The 24,125-nt window shown below is 39.8% G+C and overlaps 1 protein-coding gene across 4 annotated transcripts; it reads left to right on the forward strand.

Moving 5' to 3' along the window:
- The first annotated feature begins 472 nt into the window (after nt 1-472).
- Nucleotides 473-22,335, forward strand: LOC143103964 (L-amino-acid oxidase-like). Of its 4 annotated transcripts, none has more exons than XM_076267851.1 (8): nt 473-607; nt 1,336-1,436; nt 3,913-4,136; nt 7,255-7,367; nt 14,836-15,037; nt 15,304-15,372; nt 16,171-16,307; nt 21,161-22,335. In XM_076267851.1, exons 1-8 carry the CDS (start codon nt 582-584, stop codon nt 21,966-21,968), a joined length of 1,680 nt encoding a protein of 559 aa, XP_076123966.1. In that variant the 5' UTR covers nt 473-581; the 3' UTR covers nt 21,969-22,335. The 4 variants fall into 4 exon arrangements, with proteins under 4 accessions (XP_076123966.1, XP_076123967.1, XP_076123968.1 ...); XM_076267852.1 differs by having other exon boundaries at nt 1,384-1,436; XM_076267853.1 differs by lacking the exon at nt 15,304-15,372.
- The last annotated feature ends 1,790 nt before the right edge of the window (nt 22,336-24,125 follow it).

Genomic DNA, 24,125 nt, shown 5'->3' on the forward strand with positions numbered 1-24,125 from the left:
TTCAATTGCCTTAGGCCAGCATAGCTTAAAATGATTGGCTAAATAAATGTTGCAAAATTAAGGTGAGTTTCCTGAAATATTTTGAGTTAATTTCACTGTTCAGAATTACAGTGTGCACTGAGTTTACTTTTGTATCAATGGAATAGACATTGTGATAAGTTTGTTTTATCTATGTCAGGCTCTTCTTATTTTATATAATTTATTAACAGTTAAATGACAATATTCTTGCACAAAATCTGACTAGCCTCTTTAAGCATTCACACAGTCTCCTCAGCAAATGCAGATACACATGTTTGAACATGTTTTTAGGGTACTGTACTTCACCCATACATGCTTCCTCATCGCCTCCATGCTTTCCACGGTTCATGACACCTAACCAGCTAGATGACGAGATTGCATGAGATATTGATTCATGAAACCAAAAGGAAATCTTGCATTAGTGTGACACACATGGGGTGGTGAAGCCAGTCAGGTGATGGAAAAACTCCAGCATTGTAGTGACGTGCTTCATTAGAGGCTGCGGTTGCAGTGAAGTGCTATATTAGAGGCTACGGTCGCACATCCAGTCACTATAGCATCAGATGTTGACGTTTAAACTCTGCGAAAGGTAAGAATCTGGTATTTTCTTCTAAGCCAACTGTGGTGCCTCTCATATTAATCAAGGGTGGTAGGAAAGGCATTTACACAGATTTGGGGAGGGGTATGCCTCTACCAGCTCATGACAAAGGTTGATGTTAAGTTGAACAGCTAACAATTGTATTGCAAAATTGATTTACAAAACATACACAGCACTGAACTTTGTATATAAAGAAATGCTGTATTAAAAAACTGTTTAAAGTAATTGTGCCAGTTTCTTGTACATCAGGCTGTATACTGTATAGTTACATTAGAGTTCACATCAGTTCACATCACACTCTATAGATACTATACATTACAGTTTATATCAGGTCACAGGTCAGGCTGTGTACTGTATAGCTACTATACTGTACATTAGGGTGGCTTTGCAGTGAAGCACTGGTTATGAGAAGCTACGAATGGCATCAAGATGCGGAAATAAGTAATACCAAGTATAAATGTGAGGAAATACGTAATACCAAGTGTAAATGTGATCACAAGAATAATTGCAGTCCAAAACAAAACAAGCAAACAACACACTAGATGTGCAATATGTGCCACTGATATTTATACTAAAACAGAAGTAGATGTTTGGTGCATTTCTTATCAACGTTTGATGGATGTAAATGATGGCCCACTGCAACTGTGGGAGTCAGATGTCTGCTGAACAAGATGTAAATGATGGCCCACCGCAACTGTGGGAAATGTGTCATATGTTAGGACTTTCCAACCTCAGAGTTTCAGTTTCCCTTCATCACCCTGCCACAGAGACCAACGCAAGAGAAGTGTGATGGGTCCACAGGCGATGAAGGGGGAGTTGTGTGAGTATTTGGCTTCAGTGATATTTTATTTAGACAAATATTTAAAACTGTGAGATGGCCTTAAAGCCTTCAGTTATACAAAGTTGGAAGCTTGACTGTTGCATTTGGTTTGTATTATTGTGTAATTATTAAATGCTTTAAATACAGGGTATCATTTGCAGTACATTTGGTCACTTCTTTGATCTTCACACGCTACACAATTAGCAAAGTTCTGTTTTTCAGCACAAGGTGGTCATGAGTTCACTCTGCATTTCATCACCGTGTCAAATCTGGAGAGTTACAGACTTACGAAATGAGGAATAATTAGGAAATGATGTAACAATTAGGAAATGATGTAACAAGTGAAAAGTTTACATATACTGACTGAAATACTTGATGAAATGAGTGAATGAAACGTTTATTGAATGAAAGTCTGAATACTGAATGAAAGTCTGAATATTGAATGAACGTCTAAATGTATTGAATAGAAGGTTGCAGTATATGGAATCAAATGATGTTTTCTAAACAAAGTTTGGGAGGAGCCCTTAGGGATGATTGACAGCAATTAACTCACCTGTCTTCCGCTGCCAGGGTATTTAAGCCGGCCTCCTTATCCATACGTCACACGCTGTGGCGCTCACAACATTTTCCCTCCTCCTGCCCCTCCTCCTCCATTTCACTGATAGACCACCGCCAGCTACCATGCCAAATACGCGCTTAGCTTATACACTCAGTATAGCAATCATGCCGACGGGCAAACTAGTGAATTAAGATTATTGAATGAAAGTCTGAATATTGAATGAACATCTAAATGTATTGAATAGAAGGCTGCAGTATATGGAATCAAATAAGATTATTGAATGAAAGTCTGAATATTGAATGAACATCTAAATGTATTGAATAGAATGCTGCAGTATATGGAATCAAATAAGATTATTGAATGAAAGTCTGAATATTGAATAAACATCTAAATGTATTGAATAGAACAGTGTTTTTCAACTTTTTTTGTGCCACGGCACACTTTTGACACTTAAAATGTCCCACGGCACACTAACACACTAATCCTGTGTGAAGAAAAAATAAACATACCATAGCCTAAAATTTCAAATAATACACAGATATGGCCTTATTATGGCTTCTTTGCAAGACCTGCTCAATATAACAAGCGCCCTCTGTTTCATTTGTAGGTGACTATATCTAATTTAATTGTTGTTTTGAACTGAATATGTGATGATTCTGTGAATACTGGATATGGGGCCCCCCTTGTACAATGCCTGCATACCACAGATAGTGCAATCATACAATCAATGAGAGTATGTGGTTATAAATTCTTTGATGCAACAGTTGCTTTTCTGGACCAGTGAGTGACATTTGGGTAATTTTCTGCGGCACACCTGATGATCTCTCATGGCACACTAGTGTGCCCCGGCACAGTGGTTGAAAAACACTGGAATAGAAGGCTGCAGTATATGGAATCAAATAAGATTATTGAATGAAAGTCTGAATATTGAATAAACGTCTAAATGTATTGAATAGAAGGCTGCAGTATATGGAATCAAATAAGATTATTGAATGAAAGTCTGAATATTGAATGAACGTCTGAATGTATTGAATAGAAGGTTGCAGTATATGGAATCAAATAAGATTATTGAATGAAAGTACTTCTTAAATGGGCTGAGACCTTTATGATGAGACATGTCAAATCGATCAACTTTTTACAAACAAGGCAGTGCCTTCCAATGCTGGAAAGGTGACCATAAATGTTAGTATGTTGTCATTGAATCCCATCTATGGAGGTTGACTAATACCGGTAATCTAGCTGCAACTTTTTGGCACCTTCCCGCTAAACTTCCTGTATTTCACACAACTTAGACGCCAATTAGGCGTCCCGCGAGTTGCATCCGCACCACAATTTCACTACCAGTTTAGTTGTTAATTTTTTTTCTCATGAAAGCTTGCTGAATTAAACATCCAAAGATGAGAATGAACCTCCTTGTTTTGCTCCAGGGGGTGATAGCGTAGTGGTTAAAGGTAAACTATGCTTTTTCTAGCCGGTGCCTGGGGTGTATATGTATTTGAATGTAGTAAAGCAATTTGTTACACTCATTATACTTCCTGACACTGAGGCCGTCGGCCCACAGTTGCAAGGGTGGTTTTTCCAATCACAGGCGCTAGGTGGAAGCGAGACGGCCACCATTCAACCCGAAAAAAGTCATATAACCACTCCAATGACTCTGAAGCTGTTAAATGACGGTAAATTAAGCTAAAAAACGTGCACATTAAGCTAAAAATCCTGCATAGTGTGCCTTTAAGGAGCTGGGCTAGCAGTAGCCTGAAAGGTTGTGGGTTCACGTCCCAGCTTCCACCGTTGTGCTCTGCCCTTGAGCAAGGCACTTCATTCCAAGTTGCTCTCTTATAGTATAGTATAATATAGTAATTCGCTTATAGAAGCGTCTGCTAAATTAATGAATGTAAATGTATGTACATGTGTCTCCAGTTGCCATTGCGGTGCTGCTGGTTGCGCTCTGCCTCGGCCACACCACTGCCGCCAGCCTGAAGGAACATCTAGCTGACTGTCTGGAGGACAAAGACTACGATGAGCTGCTGCAGACTGCGAAGACTGGCCTTCCCCACATAAACACATCTCACCATGTGGTCATCGTTGGCGCAGGCATGGCTGGACTGACGGCAGCCATGTTACTGCAAGATGCAGGACACAGGGTACATGCAATGCAGCCATGTTACTGCAAGATGCAGGACACAGGGTACATGCAATGCAGCCATGTTACTGCAAGATGCAGGACACAGGGTACATGCAATGCAACAGTCTGAATATTTTCTGCACTTACACCATGTATGAATTCTGGGCCTGCACATTAGTCCACTACAGAGCCCTGGAGAGAAAGTGAGCTGCAGGCCCAATCCCCTTTAACGCAAAACCAAAAAACTTTCCCTCTGTCGCACGCACGCTTTTGTTTATCCAGCACCGGCTTTGCAAATAAAGATCTTCACAGACAAGGTAGAATATTTTGCATGACTTATAAAAGTATGATGATCAGATGCAAGTCAAATTTGTAGTTTCTTATGTCTCGTTCTATCGAACTACAGATCCGCTACCCGATCTGGCAAACTTACATAGTGCGGTTATAGCCGATAGAGGGCCGCGAAGCGAATGAGTATTGCTAATGAGTTTCTCCAGGCGTAATGGAACCAACATTTATCTCGTAAATTACCCCACTAATAATGCCCTGAATGGTACGAAACTTCTACAGTAGTACAACTATGCTCGTTACTCATAAAACGAGGCATTGGAAAGTTTGTAAGTACACCAGGCGTTTATTTAAATAACATTTGCCTGATGGATGCTACTATCTGCTACTTTACCGCTGCGTCGACGTTACTTTCGTGATTTGGGAAAAGCCCGTAAAAGTCCTGGCAGGAAGCGATTACATCAAAGTTTTTTGGTATATCCCAGTTTTTAATATTTTTTTTCCGAAGTGTTTATAACTTAGTGTTAACTAATAATTGTTGCAAACTGGTACTACGAACAAAATATTAGTGCATTCCTGGATCTACATCCTTATGCATGCTTCCTGCCAGGCCTTTTCGGGCTTTTCCCAAATCACAGAAGTAATGTCGACGCAGCGGTATAGTAGCATCCATCAGGCAAGTGTTATTTAAATAAACTCCTGGTGTACTTACAAACTTTTTTTTTTCAATGCCTCGTTTTATGAGCAAAGAGCATAGTTGTACTACTGTAGAAGTTTCGTACCATTCAGGGCATTATTAGTGGGGTAATTTACGAGATAAAAGTAGGTTCCATTACGCCTGCAGAAAGTCATTAGTTTCTGACAGCGCTACTCGACCATAACCTGACTCTCACCAGATGAATTTCGTTCCGCTTAGCTCCGCCTAGCTTTACTCAAATCCATCTGGGACCTCTTCCATTGAGAGTGATTTCTGCAACCGATTTTATGGTACAAGCCAATCAGGACGCAGGGCGGGAGTTTCATAGATGTGACATAGCGTAGAAGCGACTGTGAGACTGTTATCAGCGTCACGAGTTGGCTTCGATGTGAGTGGTTGAAGTAGCACGTCAATAGATGACGGACAAGTGGCTTATTCAATCATATGCAAGCATTTTTTTATTAGGCCCAGCCTTCTGAAGCAACACTTCAATGGATCGGTTCCAGGTGGATGAGTGGAGCTAGGCGGAACGAAATTCATCTGGCGAGAGTCAGGTTAACTCGACCAGGGTTCGACCAAGGGAAAACACGTTCTGGGAGGGTGTTTGGCTCGGGGTCATGGTGCAAAGGACCCTAGGGTGAAATTACTCCGAACCATCGCTTTAACAAAGGCTGTGAGTGAGTATTCAATTGTGAAATAATTCAACTAGTAGGATTGTATACCTGTGATCGAATCGCCCAAGACGCATTCTAGATACACATCTGAGAAAATCAGATGATCAGAACATAACTGCAAGAGCGAAATGAAATAGACTTATCCCAAAAGCAGCCGCATCAGTTAGCAGCAAGAGAGGTAGTAGCAGAATTAGCAGCCTTCAAAGTAATGATTGTATAGCAACATCAGTAGTTGACTCATAGTAGTTCTACTATCCATAGTTGCATTAAAAGTTGCATTAATAGGGTGAACGGCACTTCTGCATTCGCTTAACAAATAGCGTGCGTGTGACAGAGGAAAAGTGCTTTGGTGTTGCTTTAAAATAAAGACTTTTATTCTGCCAGTTTTTTACCAGAACAATTTGCCACAGCCCCAGGATATTCTTAAAGTGATCACAAATCCTTACGGAAATATCATCTTAAAATATAATATGAAATTATTAAAGGCTAAAATAAAAAGAGACAGACTAGAGAATACAGAAAATTTTCATCAACACAGTAGCACATTGCATTTCCCAGAGTGCCACAGCTCCCATATGTTTAAAGGGATCACATATGAATCCTTACTGAAATTGAATCTTAAAATACAATACGATAATAAAATTACAATTGAAACTTAAGAGTCGACTGAAATTTAGCAGCCATTTTTATAGCTAGCAACACAGACTCACAACGGCAAGAATCAAACCCGGGTTGACCAACTGTCAGTCACTGCTACTGTACACCACGTGCTAATAAAGGCTATAGCAGCTCCACCACATGCTAATAAAGGCTATAGCAGCTACACCACACGCTAATAAAGGTTATAGCTGCTCCACCACACGCTAATAAAGGCTATAGCAGCTACACCACGTGCTAATAAAGGCTATAGCAGCTCCACCACACGCTAATAAAGGCTATAGCAGCTACACCACGTGCTAATAAAGGCTATAGCAGCTCCACCACACGCTAATAAAGGCTATAGCAGCTACACCACAAGCTAATAAAGGTTATAGCTGCTCTACCACACGCTAATAAAGGCTAGCTGCCACCACACACTAATAAAGGCTATAGCAGCTCCACCACATGCTAATAAAGGTTATAGCTGCTCCACCAAGCGCTAATAAAAGCTGTAGCTGCTCCAGGACGCACTAAATAAAAGCTATAGCTGTCATGTTATTGTGGAATTTACATTTACATAATTTCTGCAAATATTTTTGACAGTGTAGTAGCTAACCAAGGCTGCCAAGTCCTGCCAAGTATTTGATACAACCATTTTAGTACCAGCTCATCCTAATTAGCAACAAGGTAGATCAGGTAATTAGTGATATCACCTGTGTTAAGTTCACAGGTCGAAAGAATATATGGCAGGACTTTTACTTTCTGGAGCCGGGATGTCCACCTCTGCAGGGCTGGCCTTTTGTTTTACTTATCTATCTCTTTCTATGTGTTTGATCAAGGTGACGATTGTAGAGGCCAGCGGTCGTGTTGGAGGAAGGGTGGAAACCTACAGGGACGAGAAGGAGGGCTGGTACGCTGAGCTAGGGGCCATGAGGATCCCAAGTTTTCACTTGTGAGTTGATGATTTACATCTACAACATCTTTATTAAGCAATTTTCTTGAGTGCACTCAAAAGTTTCTGGTGAGCATGAGAAAGTATCTCACCAGATTTTTTGTGCATTTTTCATGTGCGCATCAGAAATGTGCCCACACCATAGGTGTATCTAAATTAGCTATGTACCATGTGTTCTTCTGACATTGAAACGGCGTAAATAGCCGACCCATCAGGCCAGCACTATAACTCTGAGCGTGGTAAACAAAATATTTGGATATTTCAGGCAGTAAATGCTCCCGTTAAGAACCAAACCAGATTTTGTTCAAATCTACACACCTATGGGAGAGACTTTCTAATGAGGAGACACAGCACTCCAAAAATCCTCCATAGAAATGCATGGGGTTAGTTGGCAGTTACACATCACACCCCTTCCTCCAGAAAGCGTCGACATGTGAATACAACTGAGCCAATCATGTGGTGTGATGTGAATACATTGAGCCAATCATATGGTGTGTTGTGAAGACATCGTGCCAATCATGTGTTGTGATCTCGCCGCTATTGGTGTCGTGAAGCCTTGCGCACGCGCATTTCTGCCGAAATGGATGCCCGACGAGTGCCCAAAAAGCGTTGTCATATGGTGGCCGAGTGGAGGGACTTGCCTAAAAGGACTTTGCCTATGGCTACTGAAAAATGTAAGGTTCATTTAGCAAATGTTATTTTGAAATGTTAAAAAAACATTGTTGTTTTAGAATTTCCGAACAAAAGTGGTGATAATTGGGGGTGTTACAGATATTGTTTATGAAACTTACAAATGATCTCACAAATGATGTAGGCTAATATTAGCACGTAAGTGTCAATGAGAGCAGCATTACTTATGTTAAAGATAGGCCTACAGTACCTTGTAACGTTGCTGTCACACCAACTTTGTCACCATCAACCTTTCTGTTACCAGGATCGTCCACTGGTATGCTGACAAACTAGGGGTCAAGCTGAAGAAATGCTCCATGTACGACCCCAACACCTATTACCTGGATAATTTTCAGTATCCCGCCGGCGGGACGGTTACCCCCCTCCCCCACCTCCCCCCAACATTCTAAATCGATTGTATGCACTATATTGCTATGTAGCATAGTAATGTTATATACACCATTTCAAAGCATTGGCTCTTGGGAATCCAAAAATAATAACTTTTTTCATGTACAATCTGTATAGTACGGAGCCCCTAAGGGGACTTGAGCAAAAAAAAAATCTAAAGTTTAGTTTCATGTGCTCACGTGGTGAAACTTTCATGTGCTCACGTGAAACTTTCATGTGCGCACATGTGCTCACGTGAAACTTTCATGTGCGCACATGAAAGTTTCATGTGAAAAGGTTTTGCGTGCGCACACAAAACGTTCATGTGCTCACGTGAAAATTTCATGTGCGCACATGAAAGTTTCACGTGTGCAAATGAAAGTTTCACGTGAGCACATGAAACTAAACTAGAACTAGATTTTTTTTGGCTCATGTCCCCTTAGGGGCTCCGTAGTAAAGTGCTTTACATTCTCAGATTATTCTTATTATGTCTCAATTAAATTTGATCCAAAATGCTCCCCTCCCCCGCTTTTGGTGCTACCCTGACTTCTGGCTGCAGTGTAGCTACAGCACAATAAGTAGATGCAACATATTGCGTACTGAAATGTTTACAAGAATCCATAGAAATTGAATCTTCATGTTGTATTATCCAATATTAGATGTACAGATGTATAGTCTCTCATACACATTCATTGAACCAACAAAGTAAATGCAAAAATAGAGACATTTTTTGTAATTATTCCATATTTTCTGTAGTCAGTCTATATCAGAACACCTGACATACTATCTAAATAATCCACAAGAAACCTCAAAGTGTTACCTTTAATTTGAGACCAGGATTATGCTTCTACACAAAGGGGTTAATGTGCAGTAAGCATTTGATTGTCAGTAGGCATTTTGGATAACGAATAGTCCTATGGGGAGTTTCCATAGGCATTTTACAAAACTAATGAGCATACCTTGGCAAACTAGATGTACCGCACAGCCCGGTGTTTAGGATGCATCATAGACAGGTTATCTTTCAGGTAGCCTATATATTTTCCATTAGAAAACCATCACGTAGCGAACGTGTTGTGGCTAGCTCACTTAGCTCCTGTTAGTAGCCTAGGTTATGGTCATAAGCAAATGAGATGACAGTCGAAAGATGCAATTAGTGCTGTTATCAATTTTCTTGGTAGCCTATAACCGCATTTATGGTTTTCTACAAATACATCAATAATCAAATTGGCCTCCATCACTCAACCAATGCTAACGGTAACATTATTTTACCTACTCTAGGCTATTGATATAATTTAAGATTAACGTAGCCTACCTGCAGTAAAAACCAAGCATGTCCGATAAACATTCTCAGATTTATTTCGGCTTCAAGAAGAATAGGGAATTACATGTCATGCAGAAATCATCCTACCCTTATTAGACGTTCTCTGCGGTAAACTACAGTCTTGTCCTTGTAGGAAGCATAGTGTCTTTCCAACCCACTTTAGATTAACTTCCAACAAAATTACGTCTCACTGCAACGATGCGCCATCTGGTGGACAAACGACTACGTGACGCCAATACTGGAAATGCAGCCAAATTATTATGATGAATATTTGGTTTTCGTTTAATCCTACTGAATTTGTATTTATGTATCGCCCGTTGTAATTGCCGATACTGATGGTATGTGCGTGCCTGTGTGTGTGTGTCCCCCCCCCATGAATGAAATTCTACAAAACTTGGCATACCCCCAGAGAATGTCAGGTTAATCATACACATAAAATTTGGTGCAGTTCTGAACATCTTAACTGAAGAGAGGGGCGATTAAAGCAGAATGATATTGCATTTTCATTTTTTACCAGGGGGGTGCAAATCACAAATGAGTGATTATGGGCTAGGTTGATGTGGGCCCTTGAGACCAACATACCATAAAAAATTCTTCATCCTTCGGGGGGCCCAGCGCGGGGCGGGGGGAGTGGCCCCCGGGGACCAAACAAAAATTTCCGTTAAAGTCTAGTGGGGCTACATACCCACCAAATTTCATTTGCCCCGGTGGTTCGGTGTCCCGGGTATCGTTGACCAAAAAGTCAGTAAGTAGATGACGGGGGAAAAAAAAAAAAAAAAACTTTGACAATCCCTATATGACCGCTTTGCTAGCGGCGGTCATAATAATGGTCTAAAGCACTCATATTTACATTCTATATTGATCTACACAAGCTTCACAAGACCTGGTGCTAGGGCTCAGTTGTGTTTCTAAGGGATATCAAGTGACCTAGTGGGCTGAAATGTGGTCAGTTCAGAGATGCTTGTAATCCGGCAGAAAGAAAAAAACTATATTCTAGCCTCTGTAACTCTGTGTGAGTACATCACACATTTATTTTGACTGTTTCCTACGAATACTACAGGTTCTCAGCTTTCTATAGAGGTCCAACATTTGATGGTAGGCCCCAAAAGAGGTGGGAACAATGCCCTTGTAAATAGGCACAGTGCAATTTCTGGCAAAAACTTGACATTTTTATTGACATCAATGTTGTTAATGGGCAGTGGAAGAGGACGTACATAGTGCAAGAAAACCCTGGTCGGAAGAAACCAAAATCGGATCGACCAGTTCTACATTGCCTTGGACAAAAAGCTGATTCCTTGTGAGGCAGCAAGTGCAGTGGGTGCATTTGATGAACTTTTTAAAATGCACTTTGTTTTCAATCTGGCATATGATGACACACTTCACAGCTTCTACACATTTGCGCAGACAGTTGTATACAACATTCAGAAAGAAAAAAGGCCGCACTTTGCATATACGTGTTTTATTATAAAACACGTATATGCAAAGTGCGGCCTTTTTTCTTTCTGAGTTAACATTTAAGTTTGGCCAAGCACTCTAAAAAGTAACATAAGAGACTAAGTGAAGCCTGCTCCTACCATATACTTGTATACAACATTGACATTGGAAAAACTAAAGAATCACCAAGGGTCAGAGAATTCCGTGCAAAGCTTTTGAACTAACGATGATGAAATGTTTTTAGATGCCAAGAATTGCATGGAACCAGCCAGGCGTTGATATCCCATTTGAAATTTAAACATGGTTTCTATCCTACCTCAAAGCAAAGATTAATGTGTTCTCAAGAAACATGTCGTAAGCAGTTTGACACTTATTCAGGTATTAGGAAAAATTTGGAAAAGTCACAATTCCCCTCCTAGTGAGATCATTTCTGAGCAAATGGAGACCGACTTGCCAGAAGTAAATAATTCAGTTTCAACAAGAGATGCATCAGAGAATAGGAGCTCTGTTCCTTCCACTGAACGCCTCAATAGTGTGTGTGCTTCCATAATTGCAAAACTTCAGGGTAGTGGTGCTTCTAATAATTTGGTTTCAGCTATTGTTGGTGACCTTGAAAAATTGGAAGAGATGCATGATCATTTGAAACGGAGTGCTTTGTCAGTTGTACCATCAAACAGTCTGTGGTCAAAGAAAGTTGAACAAAGCTTTGAACATTTCCAAAACCCTTTCTCTTTTTTAAATTCAGAGTCAAAAAGGGTTAAGTATTTCAGAGAGAAATGGGGAGCTGTTGAGCCACTTGAACTTACCTTAGGAGTTTGGTTTGATAGCCGACGAAACAAGACTCTAGGATCGTATGACCAAGTTCAAGTTAGAGACACTTTTGTTTACATACCTATATTAGAGACCCTTAAGTTCATGTTCTGTAACTCTGATATTTGTGAACAGGTCATAGCAGGCACCACATCAAGCCCATCAAAGATGGAAGTTACTTCAAAAAACACACACTATTCAGTAAACATAAAAATGCTTTGCAAATACAAGTGTATTATGATGATTTTGAGACGGCAAACCCCCTTGGATCAAAACATTCAATACATAAGGCTGCCTTTACTTTATCTTAAGAAATTTGCCGCCCAAATTTAATTATGCCATTCTTAATTTACACCTTGTTAGTCTCTTTCATAGTCAAGATGTGAAGAGATATGGTTTTGATACAATTCTTGAGCCCTTGATTTGTGACATTAGAACTCTTGAAAATGAAGGAATAGACTTGCCCATCTCCTGTGAAAAGGTCTATGGAACCATTTCTCAAATAATAGGAGATAATTTAGGAATGAACGCAATCCTTGGTTACAATGAGTCATTTAGTAGCACTTACTATTGCAGATTGTGTATCATCGACGAAACTTACTGCTCAATCAGTTTACAGTGAGGACCACCCCTCAGTTGTTGTTCGTGATGTTGATCATTTTGAGAGGCACTGCAGGGATCCCACAGCTGAAGTCTGTGTATGGGGTGAAGAGGCATTCAACCCTCAATGAGTTGAAGTATTTTCATGTTGTCAATAATGTTTCTGTTGACATCATGCATGACCTTTTAGAAGGGGTTGCTCAGTTTGAGCTTAAGTTGCTTTTTCAACACCTTACTGATACCGTTATTAGTAAAGGTCATCTTCTTTCAAGGATTTATTCTTTTGACTATGGTGACATGGAGCGAAGAAACAGGCCCACAAATGTGAATCCGGATTCAAGTGGCAATGGCATCGGGCTGAACTCAATTCAAACGTTCTGCCTTGTGAGGAAGACTCCCTTGATCTTTGGTGATCTGGTGGAGGAACACTCCCTTGATCTTTGTGATCTGTGGGGTGTACTACGAATCTCGATTAGTGGGTTAGCGAGGTATGTTGCGCTCAAAGCCAGGGTATACTGTGACACGAAAGTGGATCTGTTTTAGTGTTTCGCTATATCACCATGGTATCTTATGCTGTCAACCAAACCTGGTCGGGAGGAGGTTATGTGCTAAATTATAGCTCAAATCGTGTAATCTACCGCACACTGACCAATCAACTGTCTTAAAAAACGAAGTTATCTCACGTGTAGGATTCTGTCATATATCTTACAGGTGGAGCTCCGCCTCTACTAACATTTTGGATCTCGAATGCGCTTTAATAGTGCTGTGCGTGCAAATATCCCACTATGGAGGGGCATACCATACAACAACTGATGACAATTGATTTATTTGATGTTATAGGTTAGACACAAAAAATCACTGCAGTGTAGATTAAGTTATCGCTCATGAATGCGGAAGTAATTGTTTTTAAATAGAGGCGGTCTTGTGTGTCTCCACGTTACACGATTGGCCAAAGTCATCCCAACACTGAGAACGCGCACAGATCTGAGCTGAAAGCCTAGTTTGACAAATATATCACATAACTGCTATCGTAGTATCACTTAACGTATACCCCTGAGTCAAGGCTTTGTCAAGCCTCGATATGTCTACATAGCCTAGATATGTCTAACGTGCTTCGTAGTATACCCCACAGGTGGAGGCTGAGAACCAGCATTGGAGATTGTTGCTACTTTTGTTGCAAATAATGAATATCGTGTTTTCCCCTCGTCTTACTGAAGCCATGACTATATATTTGATACTTGAGCACCATGAGCTTTTTAAGACCATATACCCATACTGGAACTTCATCATTTTATGATTCATTATCCGCCTTGTTTACGTAAAATTGGCCCTTTGTTACATATGTCCAGCATTAGGTTTGAGGCTAAGCATAAGTTATTTAAGAACACTTTGAAAATTTTGAAAAATATAACAAAATCCCAGGCTAAGAAACACCAGTTGGCAGTAGGCTATCACTGGGAGAACCTTACACTGAATAGGCGAGAATTAGGTCCTATTAAAGTATTTGACACTGATTACGATATCACACAATACTTGACCACAACAAACAAGACAAGCAGCACAGTTTTTAGCACTACATGGGCTAAACTGGATGGCTCAGAATACAAAGAGGGAATTGTTATTTGCACTGATATACATGATGAGCAACCGTTTTTTTGTGAAATTGTAAAAATTATATTGATTGAAGATGACGTGTGTTTTGTTGTTAATGAGATGATTACTGAAAGTTTTAACGAGCATTTTCATGCCTATGAAGTTCATTCTGGTGATAAAAGTTATTTTATTCTTACATCAAATGATTTCCATTTACACAAGGCTTTTGATGTCCAAACAGCCTATGGTTCTGGTGGTAAATATATTGTCCCTGTGCATTCCATTTTTTTTAAATGCAGTCAATTAAATATTTTAAATAAAACACTAGTTTGTACTCTGTGAGGAGTTGATTTGTTTCTGAGAAGAGTAATAAGAAAACTCTGATGGAGTTAATTATAAAACACTGGCTTGGTGTTATAAAGTTTACACTACGGCAAGTGTTGATTTTACACTAAAGAGTGAGGATTATATAAACTCTGCTACAGTGTTGAAATTAACACTCATAGAGCGAAATTAACTCTGGCCGATTTACTGTGTAGGCTAATATTAGCACGTAAGTGTCCATGAGTGTAGCATTACTTATGTTAAAGATAGGCCTACCTTGTAACATTACTGTCACACCAACTTTGTCACCATCAACCTTTCTGTTACCAGGATCGTCCACTGGTATGCTGACAAACTAGGGGTCAAGCTGAAGAAATTCTCCATGTACGACCCAAACACCTATTACCTAGTTAATGGGCAGCGGAAGAGGACGCACGTAGTGCAAGCAAAGCCTGATGTTCTCAACTACAAGGTGCGGCCGAAGGAGAAAGGGAAGTCGGCGGACGAGCTGCTACAGCAAGCTTTGCAGGCGGTACGTGAGAAAAGGAGAGCAGAGGAAGGTGACAAGGATGAGTCAAAGGACTTGGGCTGACCAGAACAAAGACTCAAACTAGGCTACAGCAGCAGCAAACCTCATTTGAGCATTAATCACCAAACAATGCTGTATGTTAGTGTGTTCATGTTCATTGTAGCTAGATAATCGAAGCTCAGTTTATAGGATAGCCTACAGTTCTCACAATAACGGGCATCAACTCAAAAGATGGTTTAACGGAGTAGCCCACCTTTTCATTTTTGTAGGTAAGGAAAGAAGTGGAGATGCATGGCTGCAAGGCTGCACTGAGAAAATATGACCATTACTCTGTGAAGGTAAAACACCTACATGAGCACCGGACATTAGGCCTACAGGCCTACACATGAACTGATTTAATAATTGCACACACACACATACACACACACACACACACTGCACAAATAAACTATGAAGTGTATAAATAAAGGTGCCTATACAGTTTGGTCATGAAAAATTATTTAATTTCTGCATTTCTTCTATTTCTATTTATTTCTGTATTTCCACATTTCCTGTATGTCAGTAAGGCAGGCACTTCTGCTGCAAGCTGTCCATATGGAGTGACAGGTGGCAATAGCGCTAGTTGTCCCCTTTGTCAACTCTTAGGCAACACAGGCTTATTAAAGTGAGAAATATCTCCAGCTAGCATTAACACATTCCATTGATTTAAGTGCCTCTCACTACAAAACTGCTCCTGTTTCAATCAATATTTTTCAATATAATGCCACGTCAGACTGGAAAATGGCAAGTCCATACTGTGCTTGGTTTATATAGTAATGTGCATATTAGACATGGCAAGACTTCTCACTTGGAGTAAGAAACAGGCTTTTTTTTAATGAGGTGCATTGAAATCTAGGATCAGAATGCTGAAATTTGAATCTGACATCCAAAGATGTTAAAAGTTGACAGCTTGAATTATAAAATCTTGGAAAAGTCTGAAACTAATTTTTCCAATTAGTCACATTTGGTTTGTTTTTGGTGTTCTATGTTTCTTGTTTTTTGATCATGATCTTTGAAAATCAGACTTTTAAAGAAAGGATTTTGTTTGAAAAAACACAAGTCACCCTTTGACAGGCATGTGACTGTTTGTCTAATAGGAGTATCTGAAAGAAAAAGGCCATTTGAGTCCAGAGGCATTGAGAATGATCGGAGAGCTGCTGAACGAACAAAGTCTCATGTACACAGCTCTGACCGAGATGATCTACGACCAAACGGACATCAGCGACAACACCGGGTAATCCACCACTAATTAAACTTTCGCACAACATTCTCCCTAAAGTTCAAAATGATAACATCCCAATCCAGAAAGGAAGAAGAACACAAATAATTAATCATGAACACTGAAATTGTTATAGAAAACTAGAATCGTACTCCAGACTACTGTAATGCCCTGCTCTTTGGTGTCTCAGCAAAGAGATTAGACAGGCTACAATACATTCAAAATTCCGCTGCAAGAATTCTCACCCGTACCAGGTCCTGGCAACATATCACTCCCATCCTCCATCAACTACACTGGCTCCCTGTACAATACCGTATTCAATTCAAAATCATCCTTCTTGTCTTCAAAGCACAACATAATCTTGCACCCTCTTATCTTTCAAGCCTCCTGACCCCTTACCAACCAACCCGCACCTTACGCTCCACTGATGCCACCTCCTATCCACCCCCACTGCACATCTCCGTTCCATGGGTGACAGGGCCTTTAGCGTGGCTGGCCCCAAACTCTGGAACTCCTTCCCACTTGCACTACGTCAAAGCACTTCCCTGTCCACCTTTAAATCCATGTTAAAAACTCACCTTTTCACTCTTGCTTTTCCTTCCTACTCATAACCTGCCTCCTCCATCCCACTTGCTCCTCTATTACTGTTTTATTAAAAAAAAAAAAATGTTTTATACTTTTGTTGGCAATGTCTGTCCCCTGCTGAATGTATAGTGTGTTTTACTAAGTGTACTGTCTATTTGTACTGTCTCTGTTTGATGTTTTTATGCTACTCTTATGTCTATGTCTATATGCTTTTCTCTTATTGTACAGTGTCCTTGGGTGACTTGAAAGGCGCTTTAAATAAAATGTATTATTATTATTATTATCTCTTTGCAGATACCAGTTTTGATTGTTTTTGCTTTGGGGTTATTCTTCAACTATGGTACTCTTTGACCTGGACATTTTCAAAAAATTTAACATCTTTCAGTAAAAATCTTTCTGCATGGTTTAATTATCTACTATATCTAAAATTTGCCCTAATAGTGGCTGTGATGATTTTTCTTAAATAATATATATTTTTGCCATTTTATGTCATTATGTGTGATGGATTAACTGTCATTTCCATCACACAACAAAACTTGTGTTTTCAAGCAAAAATACCTTAACATATACTGTTCCAAATGTATTTTATTAAATATTATACATATATCTGCCAAAATATGAAATGTATTATTATTTTTCCAGAAATGCATGTTGTATTATTTGTATATGTTTAACTTAAAATATGTGTTGTGATGAAAATGACAAAGTGTGGTGGAGATGACATATGACATGTAGACAAATTTAAGATTTAAAAGCATATAAAAGCAAGATAAAAAATGTGTCCTTACCATATGTTATGTAATTATGTATATATTCTACATATTCTTTAGTACTATGAAGCAAATAAACTGTGTTTTAGTGGGCAATGTCATTTCCACACAACCTGCCGCCATGTCATTTCCACCATGAAAAAAGTGGTGGAAATGACTGTGGCGGAATTTACATTTTATCCCTTTTTTTCTATAATCTCATGATATCTAGCCTTTTGATGCAAGTTGTTAGAGTTAGCATTAGATATGTAAGGGATAATTTATAGAACGCCGGTCATTATTGGGAAAATAAGTCCCAACAGGGCGAACCGGACTTGTTTCGCCCTGAAGGGACTTATTTTCCCATAATGACCGGCATTCTATACATTATCCCGCTTATTATACGGCTACTTGCCAAAACGAAAGAATAAACTCGACAATAGGCTGTGTCTTTACACTTATTTGTTACCGTTTCGTCGTGGCTTTTGCTGAGAAACAAAGTTCGCAACACACGCTGAACTTGAATCAAACAGTCTTTAGAACACAGCTGGTCAATCATCTGCTTTCACTTTTGAATGAAGTTCCAATGCAAGAAGTGACCGGAATACTTGCGGAGTGATATGATCAGCAGCACAAAACCTGTTGCCATTGACAGCGGTAATTATATGTTTGCAGCGGTAATTACATGAATTTATTTTACTGTAGAACGTTGGGAAATCCCATTCGTCAATGGAGCGTTCTACTAGCATTGTGAAGAGTAATAAACAAAACTAGAAAAGCATTTCCTGAAGGAAATACAGTGCATGAAAATGCAAAAATATGATGTAAAATATCATACAGAGTAAAAACAAACTATATTGGTTGCTAGGTAGATGAGGTTTAATATAGTTGGAATGACTGAACAGTTAAATAGGTGGATAGTTTAAATGGTTAAATTATTTAGGTAGATAGTTGACGATAACTGACAGTTGGAATGGCTCTAATGTTTGCTAGCAGTTATGCTAACTAAGTTAACAAAGATAATAATGCTAACCAAGTAACTTAACTTAGTTAATTTAGCTAATGTTTTCTAGCAGTTTTTAAAAAAATGTTAATAATGGTAATGCTGTTAACTATGTTAACAATGCTAACTATGTGACTTAGCTAACTTAGCTAATGATTTATAATAGTTATGCTAAAATACTAAGAATGCTAACCATATGACTTAGCTAACTTAACTAATGTTTTCTAATAGTTTTGTCAAAAATGATAACTATGCTAACAATGTGACTTAGCTGATCATTTTTAGTAGTTATATTAACTATGCTAACTAGCATGTTAACAATATTAAAATGCTAACTATGCTAACCATGTGACTTAACTTACTTAGCTAATCATTTTAGCAGTTATGCTAACTATGCTAACTAACATGCTAACTATGTTAACCATGTGACTTAGCTAACTTAGCTAATCATTTTTAGTAGTTATGCTAACTATGCTAACTAACATGCTAACATGTTAACTATGCTAACCGTGTTAGTTAGCTAACCTAGCTAATAATTTTTAACAGTTTTGCTAAAAATGCTAACAATGTTAACATGCTAACTATGCTAACTAGCTACAGTGGGTAGGAGTCATAGTTGATGACAAGTAACAGTTACAATGGCTGAACAGTTAAAAAGTTCAGTAGTTTAAAGGGTTAAATTGTTTAACAGTGAAATATTGTAGTGAGGACTTTTATTTTGAAACAGTTTTTGGCAGAGGAAGCAGTTGAACAGGGTGTGTAGTCTAAATAGAGCCAGTTTATATGCTTAAAGCCCAAGGGGGCAGGCAAACGTTCGGAGAGCGTAGACACTATGGCGAATCTGAGGCTAAATAGTAGACCAGTTCACCTAGCCATCCCCATTGAAGCCCATTCAATTTTGGCGCCACTTTGACATCAAATAACGTTACAGCTGAAGCGTTTTAAGCCTTTATATGAACTTTTTCTATTTCCGGAGAAATACAACATTGTGTGATTGGCGTCATAACCTCGTAACTGACTTACAGACTGAGTCCCCTGAGCCTGCGCAGAAAGCCTCGTCGACCAACAGGAAACGGTTGAAATTTGCTTCACCCGCCTCGATTGACGTCTACGTGATGACTCTGTCCATATCTTTTACTGTCTATGTTAAAGCCTGAGACTGGCAGTTGAGCCAGGTGGCCTGACCACCTGGCATAGGATTCTAATTGCTTAACGGCTCTATTGTGATGTCATCAGCCCATGTTAAGTCTATGGGGACATTTTGAGTAGTTTTTAATTAATAGTTTAAAAAGTATAAAAGTTACAAAGCTGAAAAATACCTAGCACTCATGTCCTAAGTAAGACCTAGGTAACATAGTTTGAATGAAGTTTCTACATTAAACGGTTGAAGCTGCATTAAACGCGTTAGAAGAAAAAGAAGAAGCCTAGGAACAACAGTACAGTGCATTTTCATGCACTGTAAATACACAATATGGCTCTGATGTAACCCCCTGTGGAGTGGCTATTCCTATGGTTACTAAGTATACAAACCTAAAACAATGATCCCAGGATTCTATTTTGTACAGTGTGGCAGAAATGACAGTGAACCCAGGAACAGGGCTTCATCTTATGAAAAATATAAGAAAATGTGAATAAAATATGGCAATATATATATAATATATACGATTGAAATAGACAGTGTATTATCATTTGGATTTGAATTCTACATTATTTCAATATTTAATTTAGAATTAATGGAGGTTGAACATCCAAAGTCTGGCTTAGGGACAGAGGAAAAACCATAGGAAACAGTAAAAACCATGCATAAAAGGCCTCATATTACATAAAAAAGAATGATTAAGCCATGATTAATTTTTTCATAAGTTGCTCTTAGGATGTAGTAAGCATGACAAAAATAAAAAAGAAGAAATGTTTTTTAGTTTTTGTCATTTCTTCCAGGGAAAGAAAAGTACCATAGTTGAAGAATTATCCTTTTACATTTATGTGTTCCCATTTCTCTGTACATAAGCTGTTCAGACTTCTTGAGATGTGAATTTGAACTGGAGGATTATTCAGTGTTTAGACTTAAGTGCAGTACAGTTACAGTTACAGTAAAGCTGCAAAGTACATTTTCACTTTGATAAAGTACCAGCCAACAGCAAAAACCTTTTACTGCTCCTACAGACAGTTGCGTGCCTTGCAGTGCTGGAGACGCATCCCATTCACTTTACATGGGCTCACGTCATCCGTTGCCGAACTGAATTGTGGGTCCGTTGCATCGCGTTTCTTCCATTGCTCGCGTTGAGAAGTTCAGCTGTTGCTGCACCAACAGAGTGCACCGGCCAATCAACAGACAGCACCAACCAATCAAATTACGGTTATACTTCAAGTCATTTGCATAGCTACCGTCGGGAACACCCACTGGCATTCGTTGACGGAACGCAACTGTGTGTAGAAGCCGTTAGATGCACTTATTAAGTGTACAACCCTTTGCTATAAAATGCTCATAAGAGTGTGCAATTTGTCTTGTTTGGATTTGTCTTGTTTTTAAGGTACAACGAAGTGGTCGGTGGATCAGATCTTCTCCCCAAAGCTTTTCTTTCTGCCCTTGACGTCCCTATTCTCCTGGACTCCACTGTGAAGAGCATCAGCCAGACAGACGAAGGAGTCATCGTATCGTACCAGACCGGTCAACCGTCTCCTCCTACTGACCTTCGTGCTGATGCCGTCCTGGTAACCACCACGGCTAAAGCGGCGCTGTTCATGGATTTCCACCCGGCTCTTTCCAGCCACAAGATGGAGGCCCTTAGGGCGGTGCACTACGACAGCTCCACAAAGATCATCCTCACCTTCGAGAAGAAGTTCTGGGAGAAAGACGGCATCCGTGGCGGTAAGAGCATCACGGACGGACCCTCGCGCTTCATCTACTACCCCAGCCACAGCTTCCCGGCCAATGAGACAGTCGGCGTGCTCCTGGCCTCGTACACGTGGTCCGACGACTCGCTTCTCCTCCTCGGGGCGAGCGACGAGGCCCTGAAGGAGCTGGCGCTGAGAGACCTGGCGCAGATCCACGGCGACTACGTCAGGTCTCTCTGCACTGGCGTTGTGGTGAAGAGGTGGAACTCGGACCCGTATAGCCTGGGCGCGTTCGCCCTGTTCACGCCCTACCAGCACCTGGAGTACGCGCGGGAGCTGTTCCGACGTGAGGGCCGGGTGCACTTTGCTGGGGAGCACACGGCTTTGCCTCACGCCTGGATCGAGACGTCCATGAAATCGGCCATCAGGGCTGCTGCAAACATTAACAAAGCAGCACTGCCGAACACAGAATCAGAGAAATGTCACAAGCGAGATGAGCTGTAGCTCCTCTGATAAGGCATCCAGTGTGAACCGCTCCGCACTGTAGTCAGACACTTGCACACACACACACACACACACACACACACACATACAAACACACATGCACAAACACAAGCACAACAAACACACACACAAACACAAATACACACACACACAAACACACATGCACACACTGTAGTCAGAGATGTAAAAGTCTCGCTTCAGAAAGTAAAAATCCTGCCATGGTCCCCATTACGATTTTGTTAACTTATGGCCTCCTTACACCAAACAACTTTGACAAGATTTGGGAAAGATTATTGAAAGATTGTAGTCTTTTAACTAATGCCCCCCATTCAAGCTTTACTCAAAAGACTACAATCGTTCAAGAATCTTTCCCAAATCTTGTCAAAGTTGTTTGGTGTAAGGAGGCCATTAAAGACATTTCTGTGATGTGATTTCTGTGACACTGACTTAGGAGCAGCTGTTCTGTATCATAGGCTAACACCCCCAATTAATCACCACTTTTGTTCGGAAATTCTAAAACGTTTTGTTTTTTAACACTTCAAAATAAATTTGCTAAATGAACCTTACATTTTTCAGAAGCCATAGGTGTGTAGATTTGAACATAAAGCTGGTTTGGTTCTTAACGGGAGCATTTACTGCCTGAAATATCCTATTTTGTTTACCACGCTCGGAGTTATACTGCTGGCCTGATGGGTCGCCTATTTACGCCGTTACCGTTTCAATGGCACATGAACGGTTAGACCGAGAATTCTCGTCATGAAATTAAAATTCCACTGGAGCTCCAAGCGGATGTGTACACGCAGCCTTACAACACTGTTTACAGCTCTTAGAGTCCCGGTAAAATGTAATTTTTGGTAGGCCTACAGGCCGTCTTGGTTTGTATAGAAATGGATATTAAGTGACACGCAAGACGGCGAAAATACGGGACCGACGGTAATAGGGGGAGTTCCGATAATGACTTTCTAAACACAGTTGATTTCACTAATTTGATAGGCTATAGCCCTACCTGGCTAAGAAGTTGTGCTAATTAGAATGAAGATTAAATGAATGGTTGGAACAAAAATATGGCAGGACTTTTACACCTCTGATTGCAATATTGAGCTCAGTCACACCAAGATGAAACTGGAGCAGATTGTTGATAGAGGTCTAAATAGGCCCTAAATTGATTGTGACCTTCCCCCAGTCTACACAGACAGCACCTTTAACCATGCAAACAAAATAATCAGTGATGCTTCCTGTCCAACCCACAGCACATTCCCGATTCTCCCCTCCAGAGGGCACTGTAGGTCCATATCAACCAAAGCCGTCTATATAAACGGCTTTGACATCAACCAAAAACCACCCAGTTCAAAAACTTCTGGCCTTCAGCTTTCAACACCCTGCTTGCCTGCCTTGAATTGTTTTACTGTACTAGTTTTGTTACTTAAATCACTACTTTAATAAAGTTAAATTAATATAAAAATGTGCAATGTTTCTAATTCCCGAGAAGCATGTTGTGTATGTTCTATAATATTCTTCTTTGTCAAGTCATTACTTTTCCGAAGTTGGTTGAGAGGGAAGCTACAGGATTTTCAGTCATGAGGATGAACCTATTCACACAGTAGATTCCTACTTTGGATGAAGCTATTCACACACAAAAATCCATAAGCAACAATTACAGAATTTGGCTTAGGCTAATCACAAGTAGGCTAGTTTGATTACCTAACACTGTACCTTTACCGGTAGCCTACCAACCAAATTAGGTCGGTATTACTGAGTATTGGTTCACGTGAAATCGAACGGTGACAAATGTCGGTAATTTCATGTGCATCAGTTGAGCTCATGTCTGTGTTGTCACATTCATGTGTTGCACCAAGAGCGGTCATAAATTATGAATCAGAATAGTAGGCCTACCACTGGTAAGAATTTAAAATAATAGCACAGTTGACTGAGTGCAATGAAATGCACCCATCGTTCTACATGGCCTAAAATAGTCCATTAGGGTTATGGGATAAGACTAATTATTTGTTTTATGTTTGAGTGTTAAATTTTTTTTTACTATCTACTGTTCATATGTCCATACTTTAGGAATTGAGAGGGGTTTGTTTGGTTACAAACGTTCTCAATGTAATACAATGTTTTTGCAACTTTTAATGTTGTAGTTGTTACTAATTCAAT

Source organism: Alosa pseudoharengus, unplaced genomic scaffold (genome assembly GCF_046254945.1).
Source record: "Alosa pseudoharengus isolate Yale_2024_CS ecotype anadromous, Long Island Sound unplaced genomic scaffold, YU_APseudo_1.1 YU_APseudo_1.1_scf_5, whole genome shotgun sequence".
Taxonomy (NCBI): domain Eukaryota; kingdom Metazoa; phylum Chordata; class Actinopteri; order Clupeiformes; family Clupeidae; genus Alosa; species Alosa pseudoharengus.

Coding starts and splice junctions, on each gene's coding strand:
- LOC143103964 (XM_076267851.1), top strand. CDS start 582: ATGTTGACGTTTAAACTCTGCGAAAG. Junction 1,437..3,912: donor GGCGATGAAGGGGGAGTTGT/GTGAGTATTTGG, acceptor ATGTGTCTCCAG/TTGCCATTGCGGTGCTGCTG. Junction 7,368..14,835: donor AGGATCCCAAGTTTTCACTT/GTGAGTTGATGA, acceptor TTCTGTTACCAG/GATCGTCCACTGGTATGCTG.